This window comes from Tenrec ecaudatus, chromosome 1, assembly GCF_050624435.1.
Source record: "Tenrec ecaudatus isolate mTenEca1 chromosome 1, mTenEca1.hap1, whole genome shotgun sequence".
Taxonomy (NCBI): Eukaryota; Metazoa; Chordata; class Mammalia; order Afrosoricida; family Tenrecidae; genus Tenrec; species Tenrec ecaudatus.
Window position 1 is genome coordinate 20808699 of NC_134530.1, and position 23872 is coordinate 20832570.

Genomic DNA, 23872 nt, shown 5'->3' on the forward strand with positions numbered 1-23872 from the left:
AAAATCTAGTAGCTCCACTAGGAGGCAACTAATTTGATAAAGACATCTTAATGAGACTAAAAGAGAAAATTCAAGGCACGAGTTGTAATATTGAGAGATTCTTCGGGCAAAATATTGAATGATACAGGAAGCATCAAGGGAAAATGGAAATAATACACAGAGTCACTATCCCATTCCACCATTTCAGGAGGTAGAAACTGAGCAAGAACCAATAGTGTTGAAGGAAGACGTTCAAGCTGCCCTGGCAGCAGTAGCAAAATACAAGGGCCCAGCAATTGGCGGGATACCAATCGAAATGTTTCAACAAGCTGATGCAGCACTGGAAGCACTCATCTAGGCCAGGAAATACGGAAGACAGCTACTGGGCCAACTGGCTGGGAGAGGTTCATATTTGTACCCATTTCAAAGAAAGGTGAGCCAGTAGGATTTACAATTATAAACCAATATCGTTAATATCACATGCAAGTGGAATTTTACTGAAGATCATCCCACCATTCTTGTAGCAGTCCATTAACAGGTTGCTGCTAGAGGTTCAGGCAAAATTCAGAAGAGTATTGAAGTCTTCAGTATGGATTACAACTCAGTGTAAAGAAAACCAAAATCCTCAATACTGGACAATAGGTAATACCTTGAAAAAAGAGAAAACATTGATATTGTTGAGGATATTTTTGGCTTGGATCCACCATCAGTGCTCATGGAAGCAGCAGTCAAAGATCCAAAGACACGTTGTATTGAGTTAATCTGCTGGCCAAAAAAGGTATTGAAAAGCAAGCATGGCATTTTGAGGACTACGGTCCACTTTGTTGTTGTTAGTTCTGCCCCATAGCGACTCTACGTACAACGGAATGAAACACTGCTTGGTCCTGCGACATCCTCACAATTGTTCCTTTGCCTGAACGCACTGTTGCCCATTATGTCTCCCTATCCCTTACAGGGGCTTTCTCTTTTTCTGCCCCTCCACTTTCCCAAGCATGATGTCCTTCTCCAGGGGCTGGTCTCTCCTGGCAATATGTCCAAAGTATGTAAGGCAAAATCTTGCCATCCTTGCCTCTAAGGAGGATTCTGGTTGTACTCTTCCAAGATAGATTTATTTATCCTTTTAGCAGTCCATGATATTTTCAACAACCTTTGCCAGCGCCACAATTCAAATGCATCAATTCTTCTATGGTCTTCCTTATTCATTGTTCAACTTTCACATGCAGATGGGGTCATGGAAAATACCATGGCTCCGGTCAGATGCACCTTAGTCCTCAAAGTAATGTCCTTGATTTCAATACTCTGTAGAGGAGCCGTCTTTTCATCTCTTCACGACTGCTTCCACCAGCATCTCGATTGTGGATTCAAGCAAGACAACATCCTTGACAACTTCCCCCTTTTCCCCATTACCTACTGGTCCAGTGGGGAGGAGTTTGGTCTTCCTTACTTTGAGTTGTAATCCACACTGAAGGCTGCCATCCTTGATCTCAGCAGCAAGTGCTTCCGCTCCTCCTGTTCAGCAAGCAAGGTTGGGTCCCCTTCAGGTGGCAGTTTGTTAATACTCCTTCTTCCGGTCCTGACGCCACCTTTCTCTTCAGAGGAGCCAGCTTCTCGGATGACCTGCTCAGCATTTGTTTTCATGTGAAAACGTTTTCTTAACTTTGTGTGATAGTGATTTCCTCCTACAGTTGTCCTTTTGTGGTTCATTTCTTTCACTCGGCATAGGATCCTATGCCCTATTTTTTGAGGTGTTTCAAAGGCTCACAGAGTTATTCTTTAACATCCCATAGACTTCCATTGCGGGTACGTACCAAAGTTTAGTTATCCCTCTTTAGTTATTCCCACTTTGGACGTTGAGGTGGTTTCTACGCTTTTGTTATGGTGAAAGAGGAGCGCTGAAGAGCTCATGGGCCGTATCATATCATCTCTTAGCGCGCATCCTTTTCCGATTGGGAATAGTACTGCAAACATCGTGTTATTGGGCCTCTCCTATTAAGATAGCGAATATGAGTGTGTCTCATCTAGGTATAGGCGCCCTCCTGGTTGTAGGGGGTTTCCTGTTGGCTGCTAACTGCGAGGTCAGCAGTTCGAAACCAACAGCCACTCCGAGGGTAAAAGGAAGGCTTTCTACTCCCAGGAAAAGTTACCATGTCGGAAACCCACAGGGGTATTTCTACCTTGTCCTATGCTATAGGATCTATATTATCTCTGAGTCAGAATCGACTCCACAACCGTCAAGTCAGTGGGTGATGGACCTATTCATACCACGGCTCTCATTTCTCTGGGATCTATATGCAATATATGGCAAAAATTTTAATGATAAAATATGAACTATGATTTCCTTATTGTGCAAGTGCGTCAGAAACCCACTTTATAGACAAATGCACTAGCCGTCCATCCTAGGCCTTTCAGGATAGGCGGGATGAAGGTTCCCCTCTGGTCACTAGATGGCGCCCTCGCGCTTGCGCGCCGGACCCCGCCCCTTCCCAGGAACCGGAAGCGGAAGTGCGTGTCCGCGGTCGCGGCCCCCACGTCCGCGCGCGTTCTTGTGGCGGTGTGAGGTGGGTTCTGCCTTCGTCGCCGAGTGGCGCGGCTCTGCGGCTGGCGCGCGCCCCGTCTCCGGCCCCCGGGTGTAAGGGCGCCGCTCCCACCTCCGGGCGCCTCCCGGGCGCGTGCCGGGCCCACGGCCGGCGGCTTCGCGCGGGGACCGGACCAGCCCAGGGCGCCGGGCTGGGCGCTCTCGGCGCGGCAGGCCCGGCGGCGGATGGGACCCGAGCGCCTGTCTTTAGGCCGCGTTTAGGCAGAAACTGTTTCGTAAGAGGCACGTTTCGTGGGGTTTCTTGGGCTGCGAGCCGAGTTCTTCGTCACGGTCTTGTAAGAAACCAACACACAGCCAGCTCTGATCTCAGATGTGCGGTGGCGGAACAAGCTGAGTTCTTTATAAGGATCACACACACCCAGTATGTCTCCAGATCTTACTGAAGGCGTCACTGAGTCACGATCTCTGCGGGGACTGGGCGATTCATCGCTGATGTCAGCTCCCCAAAGAGCCATCCTTCCGACTAGGTCGATAACATCTGGGACGCAAAGCCTTGTATTTCCAGCGCCTGTGCAGGAAATATTGGAAATGAGGTCAAAATGGGAAGGCAGAATGAGTCAGAATCCTTACAATGCTCGAGGGTCAACCGAACGATAGGCTTGTATCAATTTGAAAAATTGCCCCATTCCTTGTAGGATCGGTTTAGGAAGTCCTGTTCCTTAACTAAATGCACAGCAAGGAGAAAGCTATGCTTTATATTGGATGATTTTGAGAATGAAGATCCATTTGGTGAGTAATGTGTGGCATCTGTAATGCGATTCTACAGTATGTTTCTTTTAAAGCCAAATGCGTTCATGGAGAATATCTATCGAGCCTATTAAATATCAGAACAGCAAAAAGATACCATAGAGCCTAGGAAAAATAGCCAGGCATTAATTGCTCAGCCAAGGAGCCCTGGTGAGGTAGTTGATGAGATATTGGGCGGCTTAACCACAAGGTCAGTGGTTGGAACCCCTGCAGAAGCTCTGCGGAAAAAGAGGAAATTTCTGCCCTTTAAGGCTTTAAAGCCTCAGAAACCCACAGGGGCAGTTCTACCCTGTCCTATAGGGTAGCTTTTGAACCAACATGTCAAACAACTGTTGCATACGCTATTTTAAAAATGTAAAGATGTATAAACTTTAAAATGTCTTGTTTGTGTGATCATGAGAAATAATGGCTCATGCCAGTGTCACCAGCATCATCTCGTGGCCCTTTCTGTTTAGAACTTGAACTCACCAGAATTGTTGTAGAAGTGGTCTGTTGTGTTATTCGTGATAACTGGTTCATCGAGATTGCTTTATTTCCGGAAGTCCATTCTTTCCATACTGCAGTTCTTAAAATGTGTTGTTCTTCCTCTAGGTGACTATGGCTAATGGTTAACAAACGTTAAAATAAACATGTACCCCCAGGTAGCTCCATAATATCCAAGTTTAGACTTTTGACCCACTCAGACCAAGAATCTGCATTTCATTTTTTGTTTTATGATATTTTATGATGTGTGCATGTGCGTGTTGGAGATGAGCCAGCTATGTATAACAAAACATTTGCTCCTTCCACCATTCTTTTTTTTTTCCTTCCACCATTCTTACAGGTATCATTCAGGAACAGTTACCTTCACTGTTTTTGTGCCTTAGCATTTTATATACAGGTAATCCCCACCCAGTTTCCAACATGGCTCCATTCTGATGGCTTGTTCGTAAGTTGGTTCTGACTCCAGTTGACGACCTCGTCTATATGTTTTAAGTTTTCATTATCATTGCCTTTTAATATCTATACCTTTATAAATTCACCCTCTTTGTGTCCTTAGGAGCTTGCAACATTACATATAAAATCATATATAAACATAATTATGTATACATGAAAAATGCAAACATCCATAAATAATAGAAAATGGTGTTGACATTTTATCAGTGGTGATTAGGACTCCATTTGTAGAAAGTTCTGGATTATCTCTGGGAATGTGGATGGCTTCAATGGTCAGAAAATTAATAAGAGTTTTCTGTATGCCTCTTTAATGCCCTGCAATATTGTAGGTAGTACATACAAGGAGGCTTCAAAAAAAATCATGGAAGAATTTCGTTATCTTTTATTTCCGTTTTCCACACATGCACACATCATAAAATATCATTTACCCCCAAAATAGACAACTGACTGTTCTAAATGTTATTCGTAGAAACTCTAATACATTTTAGGTTAGGGACTACCTGTATTGGGGATTATATGATAGTTTTCTTTTTCTTTCTAGTAAGTGTTTTAAAAGTTCATTCATATAGTACTAGCTTGCTTTTATTAGGATTTTATTTCATTTAATGAGAAATATTCCGTTATGTAGCTGTACTATATCCATTTATCTGTTGATTATTATTATGTTATTTTCACCTTTGGGATATTGTAAAGGTCACTGGTGCACAAGTACATATGCGTCCCCACTTTAAAGTCTTTGGGCACATACCTAGGAATGGAATGTCTGGATCAGGTAAATGTTGGACTGCTAACCGCAAGGTTAAAGGTTCAAGTTCTCCAGCTGTTGCGCAGAAGAAAGGTGAGACTGTGCTCCTGTCAGGTTTTACAGCCTCAGAAACCCTACAGTTTCTCTATGGATTGGAAACAACTCAGTGATTATGAGTGGGTGGGTTTTTTAATAATAATTCTATGTTTAAGTTTTTGAAGAACCAAAAGGTTAAGAACTAAAACATAAAATTCTTAGAACAATATATAGCAAAGTGTTTCAACTGAGACCATACTGTTTTACAGTCCTACCAGCAATATGATAAAATCCCCGACTCACTACCTGAGTCCATTCCAGCCCACAGCGACTGGATCGGACAGGATAAAACTGCCCCTGTTGGTTCCAAGGCTATAACTCTACTGGAGTGAAAAGTCTCATCTTCCTGGCATGGAGTGGCTGGTGGTTTTGCCCTATATAGGGTAACTATGAGTCAGAATTGACATGACAGGAAGGAGCTTGATTTTGGGGGGCCCATATATTTAGAGTATATAATGGGAGACTATTTTAACTAAATAATGAGAAACAGGAACATTGATAACATAATTATAGAACCTAATCTGATAGGCTAGACTGCTTGAAAAGGAAAATTATTTAAATGAAGATTCAAAATTTTTATTTTACTTACATACCTGGTTGATAGCATGTGAGGTGGGTGGGAGTTGAAAGCATATTTTATTTAGAAAATGTAGTGTGTAAATTCTTGAGTCGGCAGAGAGCGCCCTATCAGCCATTCCTTGATGAAAGTCAGCGAAGGTTCAGACAGAAAAGAGGAAGCTAGTGGGGCCACATTCAGGAAACAATTACAATAGGTCCTTACAAGCTCAGTGATAGGGGATTTGTTGGGGATGGATATGAGAATATTTGTGATTCAAAACAGAACACACCAGTTACTATACTGGAAATAGATTTTGGAAAGGACATGCATGAATGAATGAAAAGTCAAGCAGGAATTTGTTTGTCTTCTTTTAAAAATGATTTAGTGGGGACTCTTACAGCTCTTATCACAATCCATCCATCCATTGTGTCAGGCATTTTTATACATATGTTGCCATCATCACTTTCAAAATATTTTCTTTCTGCTTGAACCCTTGGTGTCAGCTCCTCATTTTCCCCTCCCCCCTCTCATAAACCCTTGATAAATTATGTTATTATTTTCATATCTTAAATCACCCGCTATTTCTCATCATCCACTTTTCTGCTGTTCATCCCCCTGGGCGCAGGGGTTATGTGTTATCATTGTGATCAGTTCCCTCTTTCTCCTCCCACCTTCCCCTACCCTCCAGTTATCACTACTCTCATGATTGGTCCTGAGGGGTTTATCTGTCTTGGATTCCCTGTGTTGCAAGCACTTATCTGTACCAGTGTGTGTGGGGTACCAGCCCCCACAATCGAACAGGTCCAAGGAGTGGTTGTGTAATGGAGGGGTAAAATTAAAGAGACATCAGACAAGATAAAGCATACAAATGCTCACCTCCAGGATAGCCATGATCTCAGCAGCCAACTCCACACACAGAATATATTTCTTACCAAGGCTTTTATGCACTTAGGGTATGTGCAAGCCCCACTAATTACATCATAACAGGAAGGGGGTGTACAATAGGCATACGTGCGACAGGAAGGGGATGAGCTAAGGGTATACACACAATAGGAAGGGGAGACACTAGAGGTATACATGTGACAAGATGGGCAGATTCTAGACTCAAGATGGCAGCCTAATCTTGATCGTCCTTGAGTTGGCTTGACCTTAGTTTGGGGGCTCTCCTTCAGGGGAACAATCCACTATCCTTATCATCAGGGAGTGGGCCCCACCTAGGGTGGGACAGATTATAGGGTCTGATTGCTCTAGATGTGTAATAACCCTCAGGGAGATAACCTCTAAGCCAGCTGTTTTCAACCTATAGGTCACGCCCCCCCCCGCCCCCCCCCCCCCCCCCCCGCTTGGGGGTCAAACTACCCTTTCACAGGGGTCACTTCATTCGTAATAGCAAAATTGCAGTTATGAAATAGCAGTGAAAATAATTTTATGGTTGGGGCGGGGTTCACCACAACATGAGGAGCTATTTTAAAGGGTCATGGCATTAGGAATATTGAGAACCACTGCTAAGCAGTTGACCTCCAAGTGTATAGCCATTGACCATGTGTTAGCAAGCAGCATCTTAGGTTTGGTATATAATGTGGGGGAATAACCTTTCTAAACCCCACAAGTATACATGCTCTGGTCTAGCTGAATTTGTAAGGTAAAATTGGGGTCATGATGGGGCAGGGGGGAAGCATTAAAGAACTAGAGGAGAGTTGTATGTTTCATTGGTAGTATACTGCACTCTGACTGCCTTGTCTCTTCCTTGTGAACCTTCTGTGAGGGGATGTCCAGTTGTCTACAGATGGGCTTTGGGTCTCCACTCTGCCCTCCCCCTCATTCACATCGTTATGATTTTTTTGTTCTCTTTAATACCTGACATCTGATCCCATCGACATCTCGTGAGCACACAGGCTGGTGTGCTTCTTCCATGTGGGTTTTGTTGCTACTCAGCTGGGATGACTGCTTGTTTATCTTCAAGCCTTTAAGACCGCAGAGCCATCAGCTTTCTTCACCACCTTTGCTTATGCACCTATTTTGTCTTCAGCGATTGTGTCAAGAAAGTGAGCATCACAGAATGCCAGATTATTAGAACAAATTGTTCTTATGTTGAGGGAGTACTTGAGTAGAAGGCCAATGTCCCTCTACTTCCTTAATACTTAACAGAAATATATGTACATAGATCTATTTCCCTATCATTATATATAAATATATTCACATATGTACATGTCTGTATTTAGACCTCTATAAATGTCCTTTCCCTCCTATTTCTTTCCTCCATTTCCTTTTACTTTCCTCTTGTCTCACTATCATGTTCAACCTTCATTCAGCTTTCATTAATTCCTTTGGCTACATTGCATTTGATCAAGGTCCACCGGGCATCCTATGCCCTCCTCACCATAGATTTTAGATCACTTATTGTTTCCTTATCCCTGGTTTGTTGGCTTCTCTCTTCCTTTCCCCTACTTCCTCCTCTTCAGTGTCTCCCCAGAATCATCAGTACAGATGTTTTCTCCTCCAGATTGTTTATCCTGCCTATCTTCTCTAGATAGACATGCAAAAGCAATAATAAACACAAAAACAAAACAACTAAAAAAACAACAAATTAGAGCCTATAAACAGTTTCAGGTCTGTTTGTTGACCTTTATGAGTTTTCCAGTCGAGTTGCTCTGTTGCTCACCCTTAGTGTTTTGCCCCAGTGTGGTAAGATCAAATTGGGCACAATTCCCACACTGTGTCTCCAGTGTTGACCCCTGTGATGCTATGGGTCAGTGAGGGACCTCGTGTCTCATGGTGAGGTCGGCCCTATGGTCCTCTCTGAAGCAGGAATTGTTATGAACAAATAAAAGAAGTATATAAGATGGCCTGGACATGAAGGGTGATTAAGGATAAGGAAGATAGTGGAATGACATGATGTAAGTAAAGATATTCAAAGACATCAGTTGATAGAATGTCCATTCCTTGACTTACAAGCTAGATAGCAGTGAGTGCTTCTCAAACTTGAATGTAGAAGTGGTTAACCTGAGGAGCTTTTTAAAACGCAGACTTTGATTTAGCAGTCCAGTGTGCTACTTGAAGCCCTGTGGCTCAGGGTTTACAAATTCAGCTGGTAACCACAAAGTTAGCATTTCAAAGCCATCAGCCATTGCGTGGGAGAAAGACAAGGCTTTCTACTCCAATCAAGAGTGACAGTCTCAGAAATCCACAAGGAGACAGTGCTGTTATGTCCTATAAGGTCGCCACGAGTCATAACTTACTTGATGACAATTAGGTTTTGTGGTTTTCGTTTTTGTTTTTTGGTGTGGGCAGAAGATTCTGTATCTCTGACAATTTCATAATTTATGCTAAAAATATTATGGAAAATATGTGAATTAAAATGAGAGAGTTCATTAGAAAGAGTAAAAGGATAATGCTTCAAGGAAGTTCCTGGCAAATAGATTGATTTACACTGAAATAAGAAATAAGGGTTGCAGTCAGCTTAGGGATAAGAGGATACAGGGGCAGATGTAGAAGACTGATCTTTAGAACTTAGTGATTTTCTGCCTTACTGCTTCATCGGTTTATAGAAAGGTTAAAAGGGAAAATGTTTAGACACGTTCCCAGAATTCTGGAAACCTTGAGGACTCGTTCCGTGTCCTGGGTGAAGAGAAAAAACTCCAGAGGAAGCTGTTGTTATTAGGTGCCATCAAGTTGGTTCCGACTGGTACGGCTGGTAGAACCTTGGGTCAGCAGAAGGAAACATGGCCCAGTTCTGCACCAGCTCATCGTTGCTCTTATGTTCGAGCCCATTGTTGCAGCCTCTGTGTCCGTCCCTCTCATTGATGGCCTTTGTCTGTTTCACTGCCCTTCTACTTTACCAAGCATGATGTCCTTCTCCAGGGACTGGTCTCTCCTGATAACATGCCCAAAGTACATGGGACCAAGCCTCACCATCCTCACTTCTAATGTAGCTCTCAGTGTAAATCTGTGAAGAGAGAAATACTCATTGTAGATGGGAAAAACACTGATCATACATGACAGTGGTATATCTGAGATGAAAATTAAACAAAATGGTTATGATTGCACAAAAACTCATTGCTATTGTTCAGTTCCAACTCATAGCAACCCTATAGGACAGAGTAGAACTGCCCCTGTGGGTTTCCTGACTAACTCTCTCTGCGAGTAAAAAGCCTCGTCTTTCTTGCGCAGAGCAGCTGGTGGTTTCCAGCTGCTGACCTTGTGGTCATCAGCGTGTCAGTCACCCTTTACACTGTCAGGGCTCTTCTGAGCTGCGCAGACCATTTGTTAAAGACCAGTGAAGCATGGTGAGTTCATTAGCCAAGGTTAGAAATGATCAAAATTTTACCCCTGTTGATACTGTTACACGTAATTTCACCCCTGTTGTTACTGTTACTCCTAATAAGAGTCTGTGCCCTGGCGCAATGTGGCCAACTTCATTGGCTCCCAGTTAGAGAGAAAAGATGACAGCAGCCGGGATTCCGACAGCAACGCAGGCTGCCTTAATTGTGCCCCGTGTTAGCAGAATGACCAAAAAACCCGCTGCCTTCCAACTCATACCCCAAACCCAACTCCCTGCCATCGAATCGAGGCTGACTCATAGCGATCCTATAGGACAGGGTGGAACTGCCCTGTGAGTGTCTGGGCCTCTTTACAGGAGCAGAAAGCTGCTGGAGGTTTCAAACTGCTGACCTTTCGGATTGCAACCCAAGGTGGAACCCATTATGCCAAAATTCAGGTCTCTTGAATCCAGCTCACAGTGACCTTCTATAGGATTGCCAGGGTTGTAAGTCTCTATGGAAACAGCCTCATTGTCCTGCAGAGGGGCTGATGTATATGAACCACCAACCTTGCCATGAGCAGTCCAACGCTTACTGGACATCACAAGGGCTCCTTACAGTTTGTGTAGTTCCACCCTGGAATGCACATGTTGGGGGAATCTTGTACTTTTCCAGGCTCGTAACATCATTGCAAGGAACCTTTGCTCATGTAGTTGGTTACACTTAAGGCTGCTAACCACAAGGTCAGCACTCCAACCCACCAGCCACTCTGTAGCAGATCATGAGAACTGTTTGCTTCTGCAAAGATCTACAGCCGCAGAAATAGAGAACTATGAGTCAGAATTGATTCGATGGCAGTAAGTTTGGTTTGGAGGTCTTAGGTGCGTTGATTTATCAGGTACAAAATTATGTAGATGAATGAACAACTTAGATTTGGGGCCCTTCCTAAGGGAAATCACACTCAAGTATACCAACTTTGCCAGGCCTCGATATTCTTCCCTTACCCTGAGATGCATCCATTTCTCCCTCTGTGATCTGGCCAGAAGGAAAAGGCCCAAGGAGCTGTGTGTGCCTGGCAGGCTGGACCTTTTTCCACTTTCAGTGCAAGTGCTGTGAGGGTAGAGAACTATTGAGCCTGGGAGGAAGCCCTGCCCAGGGAAAGAGAATGTGTCCCTCCCTCCTTACTCCACACTCTTTCTCCCTGTCCCATTGCAGGTCCCAGCTTGCCTCTGAGAGAAAGGATCCAGTCTACACATACCCTTAGAGCGACGACTCCCTTGCCCATCCACGCACCCACAAAGAAGGGTTTCAGCTGCTCTGGCTGGCTGTGTCGACCAGACGGTTACCATCTGCCTCAGAATTGCCTGGAGGCTGTGCTTCCACGCCCATCTCTCTTCCTGAAGTGGCTTTCTGGACTCAGAGAGGACGTTCACTTAGAATTGCAGAAGCCAGAGCAAGGAAATGGTGAGTGCCACATAAAAACTGGGTAATTCTTACCATAAGGAGCGATAAGAATTACGAGGAGACCAGATCTGTGCTCCTGGCCCTCGTGTGTTTCTCACTGAAGGAACAAAGTGGCAGAGGAGACAGAGGGCCTGGGCCTAAAGAAGCGTCCAAAGGCCCTGTTGCACTGTCACTGGGCCCTTCTCGCATACATTTGAGGATGTGGGTTTTCAAGGAGTGAATGCCTGAGGTTACCTTCCTCACGGGACTTCCAGAGCTGGCACCATGGGGCCTGACTATTCTGATTCTGGTCCTGAGTGCTCGATATTGAAGGATAGAATCTCTGACCAGAACCTGAAAACAGAGCAGGTCTGGCCCTCGGGGCCCGGACATGAGACATCACTGCGACACTCGTCTTCCCTTTTCCGAAGCACTCTGCCTTTTTTGTGTGGTTCCAAACTGTCCCCCACATGTGTCCTGGGGTAATGAGGTGGAGGCAAGAGTTAGGGACAGAACCCTGGCTCTTTATGGGGCTCTGCATGGGACCAGAGATTTCTCATTTTCTCACCAAACAAATTAGACAAGCGAGAAACTAGCTAAATCATGTTAAACATTTTTCAAATTCACAGCCCCTTAGTTGACTCTGACTCGGTGATCAGGTAGGGACGTCCAAAATGTGGTTTTTTGTTTGTTTGTTTCTAGTGGGGAATCATTTTGCTTGGTTTTCAAGTTAGCAAGAAGCATGAAAGCCAGTGGAGAGCCCTGTCCTTCCACCTATCTGTGCCTAGTGCTGGGACTGATTTTCAAGCATGCGGACTGCTCTCACAGTCTTTAGATTCTAATCAAGAATTGCAATGTTATTTGCTAAAGCAGCTAAAGGATGTGAGATGGGTGTATTTGAATTCTCAGGGTCACAGTGTTCTCTGGAAACACATTTCAGGTCAGTTTGTTACATTCTTACTGAGAATATTTTCATTGAGTTAATATTAAACTCTTCTGATACAAGAATGTCTGTTTTAAGTGATGAAAACATTTTTTTCTAAAGCTTACTTGAGATTTGAGAAGCTTCTGCGAGACTCTTGCTGCATTTGACATGCGAAGAGCCTTCAGAAAGGTCCCTTGGAGACACTTGTTGGAGCGTGAGGGACACGTGAGAACTCCAGGCACGGGAGAGAACTGACGTGCCCCAAGGAACGGCAAAAGGCTCCCACCAGGACCTTTTCCGGAAGTTCACGATGCATCTCTTTACTTATATTCTGTTTATAATAAATGGGCAATTGTAACAAAGTAAGTGGCAGCTTCTATGAATTTTGTGACCCATTGTCAAAAATGAACAGATCGCAGGGACAAGAGACTGAAGTAGCTTACTAAAAGGGCTACACAGAAAAGGTGAAGACACAGCTGTGGGTGGCTGAAGGAACGGGAAGACCTCAGGAGCAGTTGATGAAGAATGCCAGTCTTTCCACTTGTGACCTTGCTCCATGGGCTAGAGCAAACATTAAGGGAGCTCACTGGACTGAGGTACAGGGAATTGTACCTCAGAGGCTATGACTCAGAGGCTCTGGCTGGTTCCCAGGAAACTGACCCTAGGTGGCCTATGGTGTTTTAATCTGGCTCAGCCTGGACAGGAATGAAGTCTGACCTAATTCTGGGTGTTTAGACTCAGAACAGCAAATGCCATGGAAGTGGCTGATGATGGAAAGATAAGGGTGAGTTTTACCCTCCTTACCCCTTGATACTGCAAGTCCTTGAAACAGTTAAAATATAAAGTTGTATAAAATGCAGAATACTGCATTTGGTGGATCTACATTAGCTTTCTTTCTCTCTCTTTTAACTCATCGCCATGATTGGACATTTTGAAAGTTCCGTAACATTTTGCTCTTACAAAGTTTGCTCTAGTGAATGTGAACTTCTAAGACAGGTTATCAAAAATTTGGCCAAATAACCCTTTCTTACATAAACGTTCTTATATAAGCTAGATCAGCATGAAGGGGTTCTCAAAGCACTTGGTAAAATTAATATAGAGACATTACGTTTCCTTCCAAGTTTTGAGTAATACCTTGAACTTTCTATTATAAAGCATATTATTAACAAAGAATGTGTGGAACTTTTCAAGTAAAGTGTTAGTAACCCCAATCTAAACAACTGATTATAAATAGGGCTTGGGAAGTTCTTAGCGTCTCGGTGTGCCATGCTCTGATCTTATTAACCTGCCGGTAAATTTACTGTTACTATTAGGGCTCTTCTCCATTACGAAGGGGATCAAGTGGGTACTTTTAGCTGCCCTCGCCAGCACCATCATTCACATGCACCATTCCTCTTTGCTCGTCCTTGTTTTCACAGGCACACGAGGTGATTGAAAAGATATTTTGGTCTCTTCCCTATGTTTTAATCGTATATAACATTTTCCCTCTCCGTTGGTGCCCTAAAATCATTTGTTCTGAACTTCTGAAAGTGTTATAATTTTACATTTTCACAATTAAAATTCATTTACTTGGAGTTGGTTTTAGCTCATTGAGTAGGTAGGAATACATTAATTAATCCAATTAGATAACTAATTGACTAAACTTCACATATTAAAATGTTTCCTCTGTCATAGGTCAGCATTCCCTTGGAAGATGGGCCTGTTTATAGGCCATTTATTTATTTCCTTCATCTGTATGTGTTATTATACTGATATATGCTAATTTGTTATAGCGACACACACTAACTCTCCTCTCTCACCGAGTTTTATACATGCATGTATATGTAGCTGGACAAGTCCGCATGCGTTATTCTTAAGAAGGTCTTGCCTATCTGTGGACATATAAACCTTCACATAAATTTTTTGAAGTTTTTGCAAGTTCTATGGAAGTAAGATCTATTTAAGCTAGAACACTTTCATTCAGTCTGGATGTTGTTTAATAATAATTTATAATTTTATATCAGGATTATGTATTTAGACTCCTAGCCCCCCCCCCTTTCCCACTAAGATGCATATTATCTTCTTTTTTTTTAATCATTTTACTGGGGGTTCGTACAACTCTTATCACAATCCATACGTCCATCTATTGTGTTAAGCACACCTGGACACTTGTTGCCATCATCATTCTCTAAACACTTGCTTTCTGCTTGAGCCCTTGGTATCAACTCCTCAATTTTCCCTTCCCTTCCCACTCTCCTCTCCCTCATGAACCCTTGATAATTTATAAATTATTATTTTGTCATAGCTTACCCACTCCTTTCACCCACTTTTCTGTTGTCCAATCCCCAGGGAGGAGGTTATATGTAGATTCTTGTAATTGATTCCCCCTTTCCACCCCACCCTCCCTCCACCCAGGCATATCATCTTCTTAAAGCTAATTTTCCAAATGTTGGTACTAGTGCATTCAAGCAAGTTCAGTTCTTAAGTGTCTCTAAGTGAAATTTGTAGGTGAATTGGAACAAATTCATGTGGTTCTTATTTAGCCTTTAATGCAAGAAAAGGCTTGAAATCTTTTTAATAATTTAAATGCTACACGTGCAGCAAATGAAGATGATTGTGATTAAGGATTTGTTGCAAGTTAGGATTTGGTTCATTCATTTCAATGTGAGGGCAGGTTTACCTAATGTTAAAGCGTAAATAGGAGTTGTGATTCTTGATTTCTTACAAGCAGGAGATGTTCCTGCATTTCAGTGAGGACAAATTTAAGTAGGAGTTGTCCATAGATCAGACATTCAGTCAGACAGTTATTTAAAATTCTGGTACTGCTTGAATGACATACAACTTATTTTGATATTTTGCAACCTGCAAAACATACTAAAATTTCTCCGAGTTCTCATCATCTGTATGATGAGCATGCATAGTTATTTAACCTATAAATAAAATAGAATAAGCTGTGGTTTTTACCTTTAAAGTGCTTACTTTAGCCTTTCTGACCTCTTTCCTCTCTTCCCCACTCTCCCACCTCACTTCCGCCCTGCACCATTGAGGGAAATATGTATTTGGAAGGAGATGTAATAGAAATGGAATGATGAATATCCTTGGAATATGTTGACATTTCCTCTCTGTATGATCATTGATATATATTTTTTGTGTAGGCCTATTATCATATTTTGCATGATTTTTCCATTTTGAAATGTGGTTAGAATTTTTACATAAAACACAAAAATGTATACTTAATGTAAAAGTATATGCAACAGAAAGAACAAAGAGCATCCATTCAATGGTTATACCTTCAACCTTGATATCCTCCCATGACTTAATTTTTTATCACAATACTTAATGCCCTCTTGATGTAACCAATATATCTATATTTATGGGGACCTTTTCTTTATATTTTATTGTGTGTGCATTATGATATATTCATTGTTTTTTTTAATGGCATTTATCCAAAATGAGTGATACTTCTTCCTGGGAGGTGCTGGGAAAATCCAGGGGGGTTGCAACAGCAGATACCTACTGTTTTAGATAGGGTTCTCTAGAGAAACAAGATAGGACACTTATGATTTTATATATAGATATATACAACATAAGAAATAAACAGCTAATTAGTCTATAAAGCAGTACAAATGGCTCAGTGCTACTCACTTCCGTGAGATAGGTAATAAACTAGCAGTCCTTCAAGTCACAAGGACTACTGGGTACAAGTCAAAGAAGCAGAGAGCTGAGTCCTCTGTAGAGCAATTCAAGCAACCTGGCCACAGGCAGCAAACAAGGAAGGTCAACAACAGTCATCCAGATGAGAGAGTCTGACAGTCTCCAGCTCAAGCGATGTATATACCAGCAGCATGGTAAAGCAGGTCTTGAAGGAACTTCAAACTACAGTGACACAGACCATGGGTTCGGTATCCAACAGGTAGCGTAGCTTGTAAGTTGAGGCAGAAAACCAGCTAAGGCAGCCGCACACTGGTCCGATCATCAAAGAGTCAGAGACAAGAAAGGCGAGGCTCACCGAGCCATTTATCTCTCTGCCCTTCAATTAAACTGCCCTTCAATTAATCCCACATGTGTTCATTGGCCAGGTTCATAGGATAGATGAAACACAACCGACAAAATGTTGGTAATTATTAAAACTGGATATGGGAACATGAGGCTGCACTTTTTGTAGGCACAATAAACCTACTTATCACACCCACTTATGGCCAATAATATAAAAGTTTTTAATTGCCAGGGGGATGCGTGTGGAAACCTATGTATAAGTGTACATGTAGTACTTATGTCAGTTGCATTAGTTCAAATGTACATTAAGAGGAGTTCCGTGAGTTGCTCATTCACTATATTTAGTCTACAGTATGCTCTAGATGGAGTAGGTGCAATTATTTAGCAGTTCTATTATTGTGAATAAGGAGCCCTGCTGGTGGAATAGCAGGTTAAATGATTTCTCTTTTCTTGGACAAAAATCTTGGTCTCAGCCTTGCCACCACTCCAGTTCCTACGTTTATATGTATGACCATAACCTTCTAGCATATGTTACAATTTTTATATTTGCCACTACATAAAGTGTTTTTAGGAGTTGTCAGATCAGTTTTTCCTCTGCTCAAAAGCTTCAAATTTCTCTGCATTTCACTCAAAATAAAATCCATGCACGTTTCCAAGAAGCCTTATGGCTGTACTTTTCCTGAGAGATATGTGTTCATTTTTCTGGAAGCCTCTGGTCTATTCAAAATTCTATGACAACATAATTCAAAGGCATCAATTCAGTTGGATCACCTTTTTTTGGTAGGATCACAAACATGGATCTCTTCCACTCAACCAACCGTCTTTTGAATTCCTTGGCATGGACTAATGAACTTTCAAATTTCTGAACACAGATGTTAGCTGTGGGATTTTTCATGAATGCCTAAGTGTTAGTCCAGGTAGACCAGAGAAACAAATCGAGGGAGACTTATGTGTTTAAGAGAGAACTTTATGTCAAAGAACAATTGTACATTAAGAAAACAGCCCAGCCCAGCCCAGATCAAGTCCATAGGTCCGATACTAGTCCATTTGCTTGAAACCAGTGTATAAATTCCTCTTTAGACTCATGAAACACATGTAATGACACCATATGCAGGAAGATCACAGGCCAGTGGGTGGAAAGTCTTTGGATCGAGTGGCAGTAGAAGCATCTTAGCACTGGCACAGGTCTCCATGTGGCTCCTCCAGGTCCAAGGCTCTGGTTGCCCTCAACATAGTTCCATGTGACTTGTCAACAGGAATGTCGCACAGGGAGATGAAGCAGTGAGAGGATGTGTCCTGCCTCCAGTGAGCTGTTTATCCCTGGAGCACATCCAAATGAGGTCATCAAGCTGTGACCTGATGGACAGGCTAAACTCCACCCCTTCACTCTTAATAGTCTCAAGTTGGTACCAGATTATGTAACTACCACAGCCTATAATCATGTAAAGGAACATCTTGTGAGTATTTAAATATTCTTACATACTGAAATAAGTCTCAGTGGATTATGGTGCAAAGTTTTTAAACTGTGCTATTGGTTTTCTTGGACTTTGTTATGTATTTTTGCATCTGTAGTCCTTGGATCATTTTATTCCCCCACTGGTGTACTTGTGTTTATTTTTAGAATCAGAGTAATCCTCACTTCATAGAATGAATTAAGAAGTATTTTATTCTTAGAAGAGTTAGAGAAGAATTGCAGTGATTTCTGGTTTAAATCTTTGTTAAAATTAAATGGAGCCCTGGTGGTATAATGTTTACTTACTGGGCTTTGATTTGAAAGGCTCATAGTTGAAAAGTACCAGCTGCTCCTCAGGAAAAGGATGGGGCTTCCTTCTAAAAAGGGGCAGTTCTACCTTGCTCTATAGGGTCGCCATGAGGCAGGATCCACTGGATGGCAGTGAGTTGAATTGAGTTAACATTAAATGGTAAAGCCATCAGATTTTGGTCTATTCATTGTTGGGAGGAGATTGATAACTGATTTTGTCTCTTTACTTGTTATACTTCAGTTTAAATTTTCTGTGCCTTGAGGTAATATAGGTAACTTGTGGGTTTTTAGAAATTTTGTTGAACCATTTCAGGAGGTAATGTATGGTCAGGAACCAATAATACTGAAAGAAGAAGTCCAAGCCACACCAATGGCCTTTGCAGAAAACAAAGTCCAGGGATTGCGGAATACCAACTGAGCTATTTCAACAAATGAATTCAACACTGGAATGAAGAAACTATTAGACAATACCATTAATATCAGACACAGAATTTTGCTGAAGATCATTCAGAAATGGTTTCAGTGCTTTATTGGTAAGAGGCAACCACAATTTAAGTTGGACTGTGGAACAGGGATATCATTGCTGATGTGAGATAGAACTTGACTGAAAGCGGTGAACACCAGAATGAGGTGTGTCTCGGGTGTTTTGACTATACAAAGGCATTTGACTATGTGAGTCATGCCAAATCATAAAGTTGTGAAGAAGGAAAATCCCAAAGCAATTAATTGTGCTCATGCAGAACAGGTACATCAACCACGAGACAGTTATTAGAACAGAACAAGAGGCTAAGGCATGGTTTCAAATGTCAGGGTTGTATCCTTTTGCCATTTTTAATCAGTCTGAATGCAGTAATATTCAGTTGGTTCTGACTTTTAATGACACTACGTACAATGGAACAAAATGTTAACCAGTTCTGCACCATCCTCACAATTGTGTTTGAGCCCATTATTGCAGCCACTGTCAATCCATCTTGCCAAGGGTCCTTCTCTGATGTCTTTTTCCAGGGACTGGTCTCTCCCAATAACATGTCCAAAGTATGAGAGACTAAGTCTTGCCATCCTCATATCTAAGTAACTTTCTGACTGTACTTCTTTTAAGACAGATGCATTTGTGGTTCTGGCAGCCCATGGTACTTTTAATATTCTTTACCAGCACTGTAATGTAAGGGCATCAGTTCTTCCGTCTTCCTTATTCATTGTTCCACTTCCACATGCATAAAAGGGATTGGAAATATCATGGCCTGAGCTAGACATCTTTGCTCTTAAGCCCTTTAAAGAGAGCTTGTGAAGCAGATCTGCTCAATAGAATACATTGTTTGTTTTCTTCGCTGCTGCTGCTTCCATGAGCATTGATTGTAGATCCAAGCGAGATGAAATCTTTGACAACTTCTATCTTTTCTCTGTTTATCATGATGTCACATCTCGGCCAAGTTATAAGAATATTGTTTTCTTTACATTTGTATATGTCCAACTTAAAATTATAGCAAAGATTCATGAATTATACCTCTTCTTCTTCACACAAAAATAAATACCAGGAACAAATGAAGGATAAGAGTTGGATTTCAAACCAGACTTTGTTGCTGTTAGCATTTTCTCACTTTTCTTAACTGATCTACTCTAAGTATGCAAAAAAAATACTCCTGAATGCCACTGCTCCACAGCCCCTTGGAATGTCAACAGGTAAACTACAAAGGACATTCAATTTGTAGTTCTCTCCTTTTTCATAGCACTTCTAACCTGTGTGTTTATGTGTGTGTGTGTGTATGTGAGTGTGTGTGTGAGAGAGAGAGAGATACCAGAAGGTAGGAAAGATCATCTTTAATAAATTATCTTCTCAATTGTAGCGATTTCAGAGAATAGGACTGACCACCATGCTTTTTATGAGGGCCACAGAATCACGTCCTGTTTAAGGAACCGTTCCCCAGGAGTGCTGAAGCCCTTGTTAGGGTTCTTGATAACAGGGTCCACCAGGGCTCTAGATAACCTCCCAAAGAACACCTCCCTCTACTCTCATTCGCCAGTCCTTTGGACCGCCCCCTCCTGCTGGCAGAAAGAACAATTGTTGTGTTTCACCCACGGTGACGTGTAGCAGTTGGGGAAGGAATGAGCACGTCCTTCCCAGAACACAACACAATCCACTTGTTTGCTTTCAGCTTGACATCAGAGTCAGGAATCTAGACCCAACGCATGGTGCACATATTGTACTCCACACCCCACGTCCACATTGCCACCACTTTCTTCTTGAGGGAAAATATCTTATCACCCCCAAACTTGGAGCCTGTGCTCCCAGGGTGAGAGGAAAGGATGCTAGGTTCCTTACCCTCTTCCAAGTTAGTCATGGGGGTGACTTGAAGCCAGCAGCAAAGTTAGAGAGGCCATGGTTTATGGTTTCAGTCTGTATTATGACTTATTTTGTGATCTGACATATGGTCTATCTTAGAGTGATCCATTTGCACTAGAGAATAATGCATATGCCGTTATTGGATGGAATGTTGCTGACATGTCTGTGTGCTCTGGTGTATACATACACCAGATGTACAAGTTTGATGTTGTACAATTTTAAGTATGAATCATAATTATTTTAAATGACTGGTTTAATAATATATATTCAATTCTGATGCTTGTCTACTCAAGCATGGATAAAGCTGCTAGTCTTTTAGTGTTTCTTTATTGCCAGTATAGCATGCATGCTGCTTTAAACCTGCTTTATGTTCTGGTGTATCTTATCAAAGGAAGTGAAATTAATTCTTCTCCAAAAAGAAATGATTAATGCAGTGTGATACTAGGATTCTGATTGTAGAGGATTTTTCTCTCATCCTTTTAAATGTTCTGGCTGTTATGGTCTATAGAGAACCGACATTAGAATTGCTCATTGTCAAAGTGCGGAGAAAACTTCAGAATGTCAGATATATTGTGAAGTCTATCCAATAAGATGCTTACAGTCTGGCAATACATGAGGACAACAAAGGGATGAGGCTAATGGGCACGTTCAAGAGGAGAACACTGAACCTTGTGTCACCTCCCTATGATGTCTTCATTGCCCAGGGACTGTTAGCCTCTCCTCTCCTTTTTGCACATTTGGGGAGATGGTATATTGCTGATTCAGATTCTGTGTAATGTTGTAGGACTCCGTGCTTGTTGATGATGTGGCTGTCAGCTTTACCCAGGAAGAATGGGCTTTGCTGGATTTTTCTCAGAGGAAACTCTATAGAGATGTGATGATGGAAACCTTCAGGAACCTGGACTCAGGTAAGAATGGTTTCATGTTTCTGACTCACTCTTTATGGTGTATACATGTTGTACTCATTGATCTTCCGATAGTATTTGGGTTGAAGAATGAGAAAGGCATTTTCATTTTCCTCATGGAGCTTAGAATTTAGTGGCTGTTTCATGAAACCAAAAAGCAATGTATTATATTGAATATTTATTTTATGCTTTAAAACCTTGAGGTACTTTTTGGCTTTAGGAATTAGTTTGAGGTAAAAATATTTGTGGTTGGGAACTCACATTAAGGTTTTACTGTGTTTATTTCAAATTATATGGGATACACCTGTGCATACCTGGAGACTGCAATATTGACTTAATGTCAAGAAAATATCCCTCCTAAACTGCCTTTCTCCATCAGCACCATGTGAACCACACTAATTTTTCTTCCTGAGAACCTAAAGAATGATTTTAGGGGAATGGAAACAGGAAAAAGGATTCACTTTGACCTGCATTATCAGAGAGCACAAGGAAAGCAAGAATTTGAAGGACCAGACCTGTTGGAACCGAATCACGTTTTAATAGATCAGCTAAAAAAATTCACTCTTGCTTTGAGTATACGAAATTTCTGCTCATACTTGAGCTGTTTTAAAAAAAATCAATCTTTATGGCTTTTCTGCCTGTAAGAAACCTACTCCCCACTTTTTCTATTTTAATAGTACCTTTGCCCATTCCCATTATTTGCAATGCTTTCCTACTTTAGTCTCCTACTTACACCCTACTCACATCACCACCACTTTCAATTGTTTGGAATTCCTCCTAAATAGGTCCTTCACCACTTTAATCCTTTTTAAAATCCTGGAACAGCCAAATATCACAAAATCTTCCTTAATACTTCCCTTGTTCCACAAATAATGTCTTTACTGTTTTATTTCATATTGTGAAACTCCACTTAAAATTATTGGGTCAGTTTTTCAACAGAATAATAATAAACAAAGGTTGTCCTTGAAGAATGGCTCCTGGTCCTCCATCATAGGAGGACTGTATAGATTCCATGACCTCACAGAGCAGCTCTACCACCAGGAAAACTTGACAAGGTAAGTACCCTTCCTGTTTCTGTGAGTAATGCCTCCGAAGTGAGTATTCAGATGTTATGGCATCTCTGTGTACATAAAACTAGCTGGAAAACTAGCTCTACCACCAGGAAAACTTGACAAGGTAAGTACCCTTCCTGTTTCTGTGAGTAATGCCTCCGAAGTGAGTATTCAGATGTTATGGCATCTCTGTGTACATAAAACTAGCTGGAAAACAGTGTGTTCACATAATTTCAAAAACAATATTTCCATAAGTGGAATCATATATTCAGTATTTGAGACTTATTTCACTTCTACACAACTATCATAAAGTCCTACTATTTAGAAAGACTGTGAAAACTATTTAGAAAGACTGTTACAATGATAATAGACCTAATTCAAACAATGCAACATGAGACAACTCAGTGCAGAAAACATAAGACCACTGTGTATGGTAATTGAGATGGTGTCACATTTTATTCTAACAATCTATTGCTATTTTTAACAGAAGATATATGGTAGAGGGCCTCCATGAGAGTAAAGAATATATAGGAAAGAAAAATAAGGAAGGTCACCAGTATGAGAAAACTTTCGACTGGATTGCAGATCGTCCTAGGCCTAAGCGAACTCATGCTGAAGTAAATCCTTCTAAATGTCGTGAGTGTGGAAAAGTCTTCCTGGTTCATACATCTGTGCCTCAAGTGAGATCGCATATTGGATACCAACCCTATCAACATAAAGAATGTGGAGAAGAATGCAATTGTCCCTCTTATCTGAAACCTTTTGTGAGAACTCTTCCTGGAGAGAGACTTCATAAATGTGAGAATTCTGGAAAACCCTCTAGTGGTTCCTCACCTCTCACTAAGCATATAATAACCCTGTGTGAAAAGAGGGCTTATGAGTGTAAGGAATGTGGGAAAAACTTTAGTCCTTCCTCACGCCTCACTAAGGCAAGAACTCAGAGTGCAGTGAGGTCCTATGAGTGTAAGGAATGTGGAAAAGCCTTTCGCTATTCCTCCTACCTCACCAGACATATAAGTTCTCACAGTGGAGAGAAACCTTATGAATGTAAGGAATGTGGGAAAGCCTTTCGTCGTTTCTCATCTCTCACTACACATATAAAAGCTCACAGTGGAGAGAGGCCTTATGAATGTAAGGAATGTGGGAAAGCCTTTAGTCGTTTCTCATCCCTCACTACACATATTAGGGCTCACAGTGGGGAGAGGCCTTATGAATGTAAGGAATGTGGAAAAGGCTTTAGTCGGTCCTCACACCTCACTACACATATAAGGTCTCATACTGGAGAGAGACCTTATGAATGTAAGGAATGTGGGAAAACCTTCACTTGTTCCTCACACCTCACTAGACACAAAAGGCATCACTGTGGCGAGAGGACTTACTGATGTGAAAAATGTTGAAATGTCTTCAGATTTCTTTCATCCTTTGCAACAGATCTTAGTAGGAATACTAGAGAGAAATATGTGTGTAAGTAATGTTGGAAATCTTTCATCCTTTTTCTTTTCTAAAACCTGAAAAAATTATATATGTCCAAGGAACCATATAAATGTAATTA

General features: G+C 41.6%; 1 protein-coding gene across 1 annotated transcript in view; it reads left to right on the forward strand.

The window, feature by feature from the left end:
- The first annotated feature begins 2462 nt into the window (after nt 1–2462).
- The window catches only part of LOC142446568 (uncharacterized), a 57100-nt gene continuing 35690 nt past the window's right edge, over nt 2463–23872 (forward strand). The window contains 6 exon segments of the mRNA XM_075548319.1: nt 2463–2537; nt 11133–11381; nt 12406–12647; nt 21148–21271; nt 22197–22323; nt 22808–23712. Coding sequence (XP_075404434.1) covers nt 12630–12647; nt 21148–21271; nt 22197–22323; nt 22808–23712 — 1174 coding nt within the window. The 5' untranslated portion in view covers nt 2463–2537; nt 11133–11381; nt 12406–12629.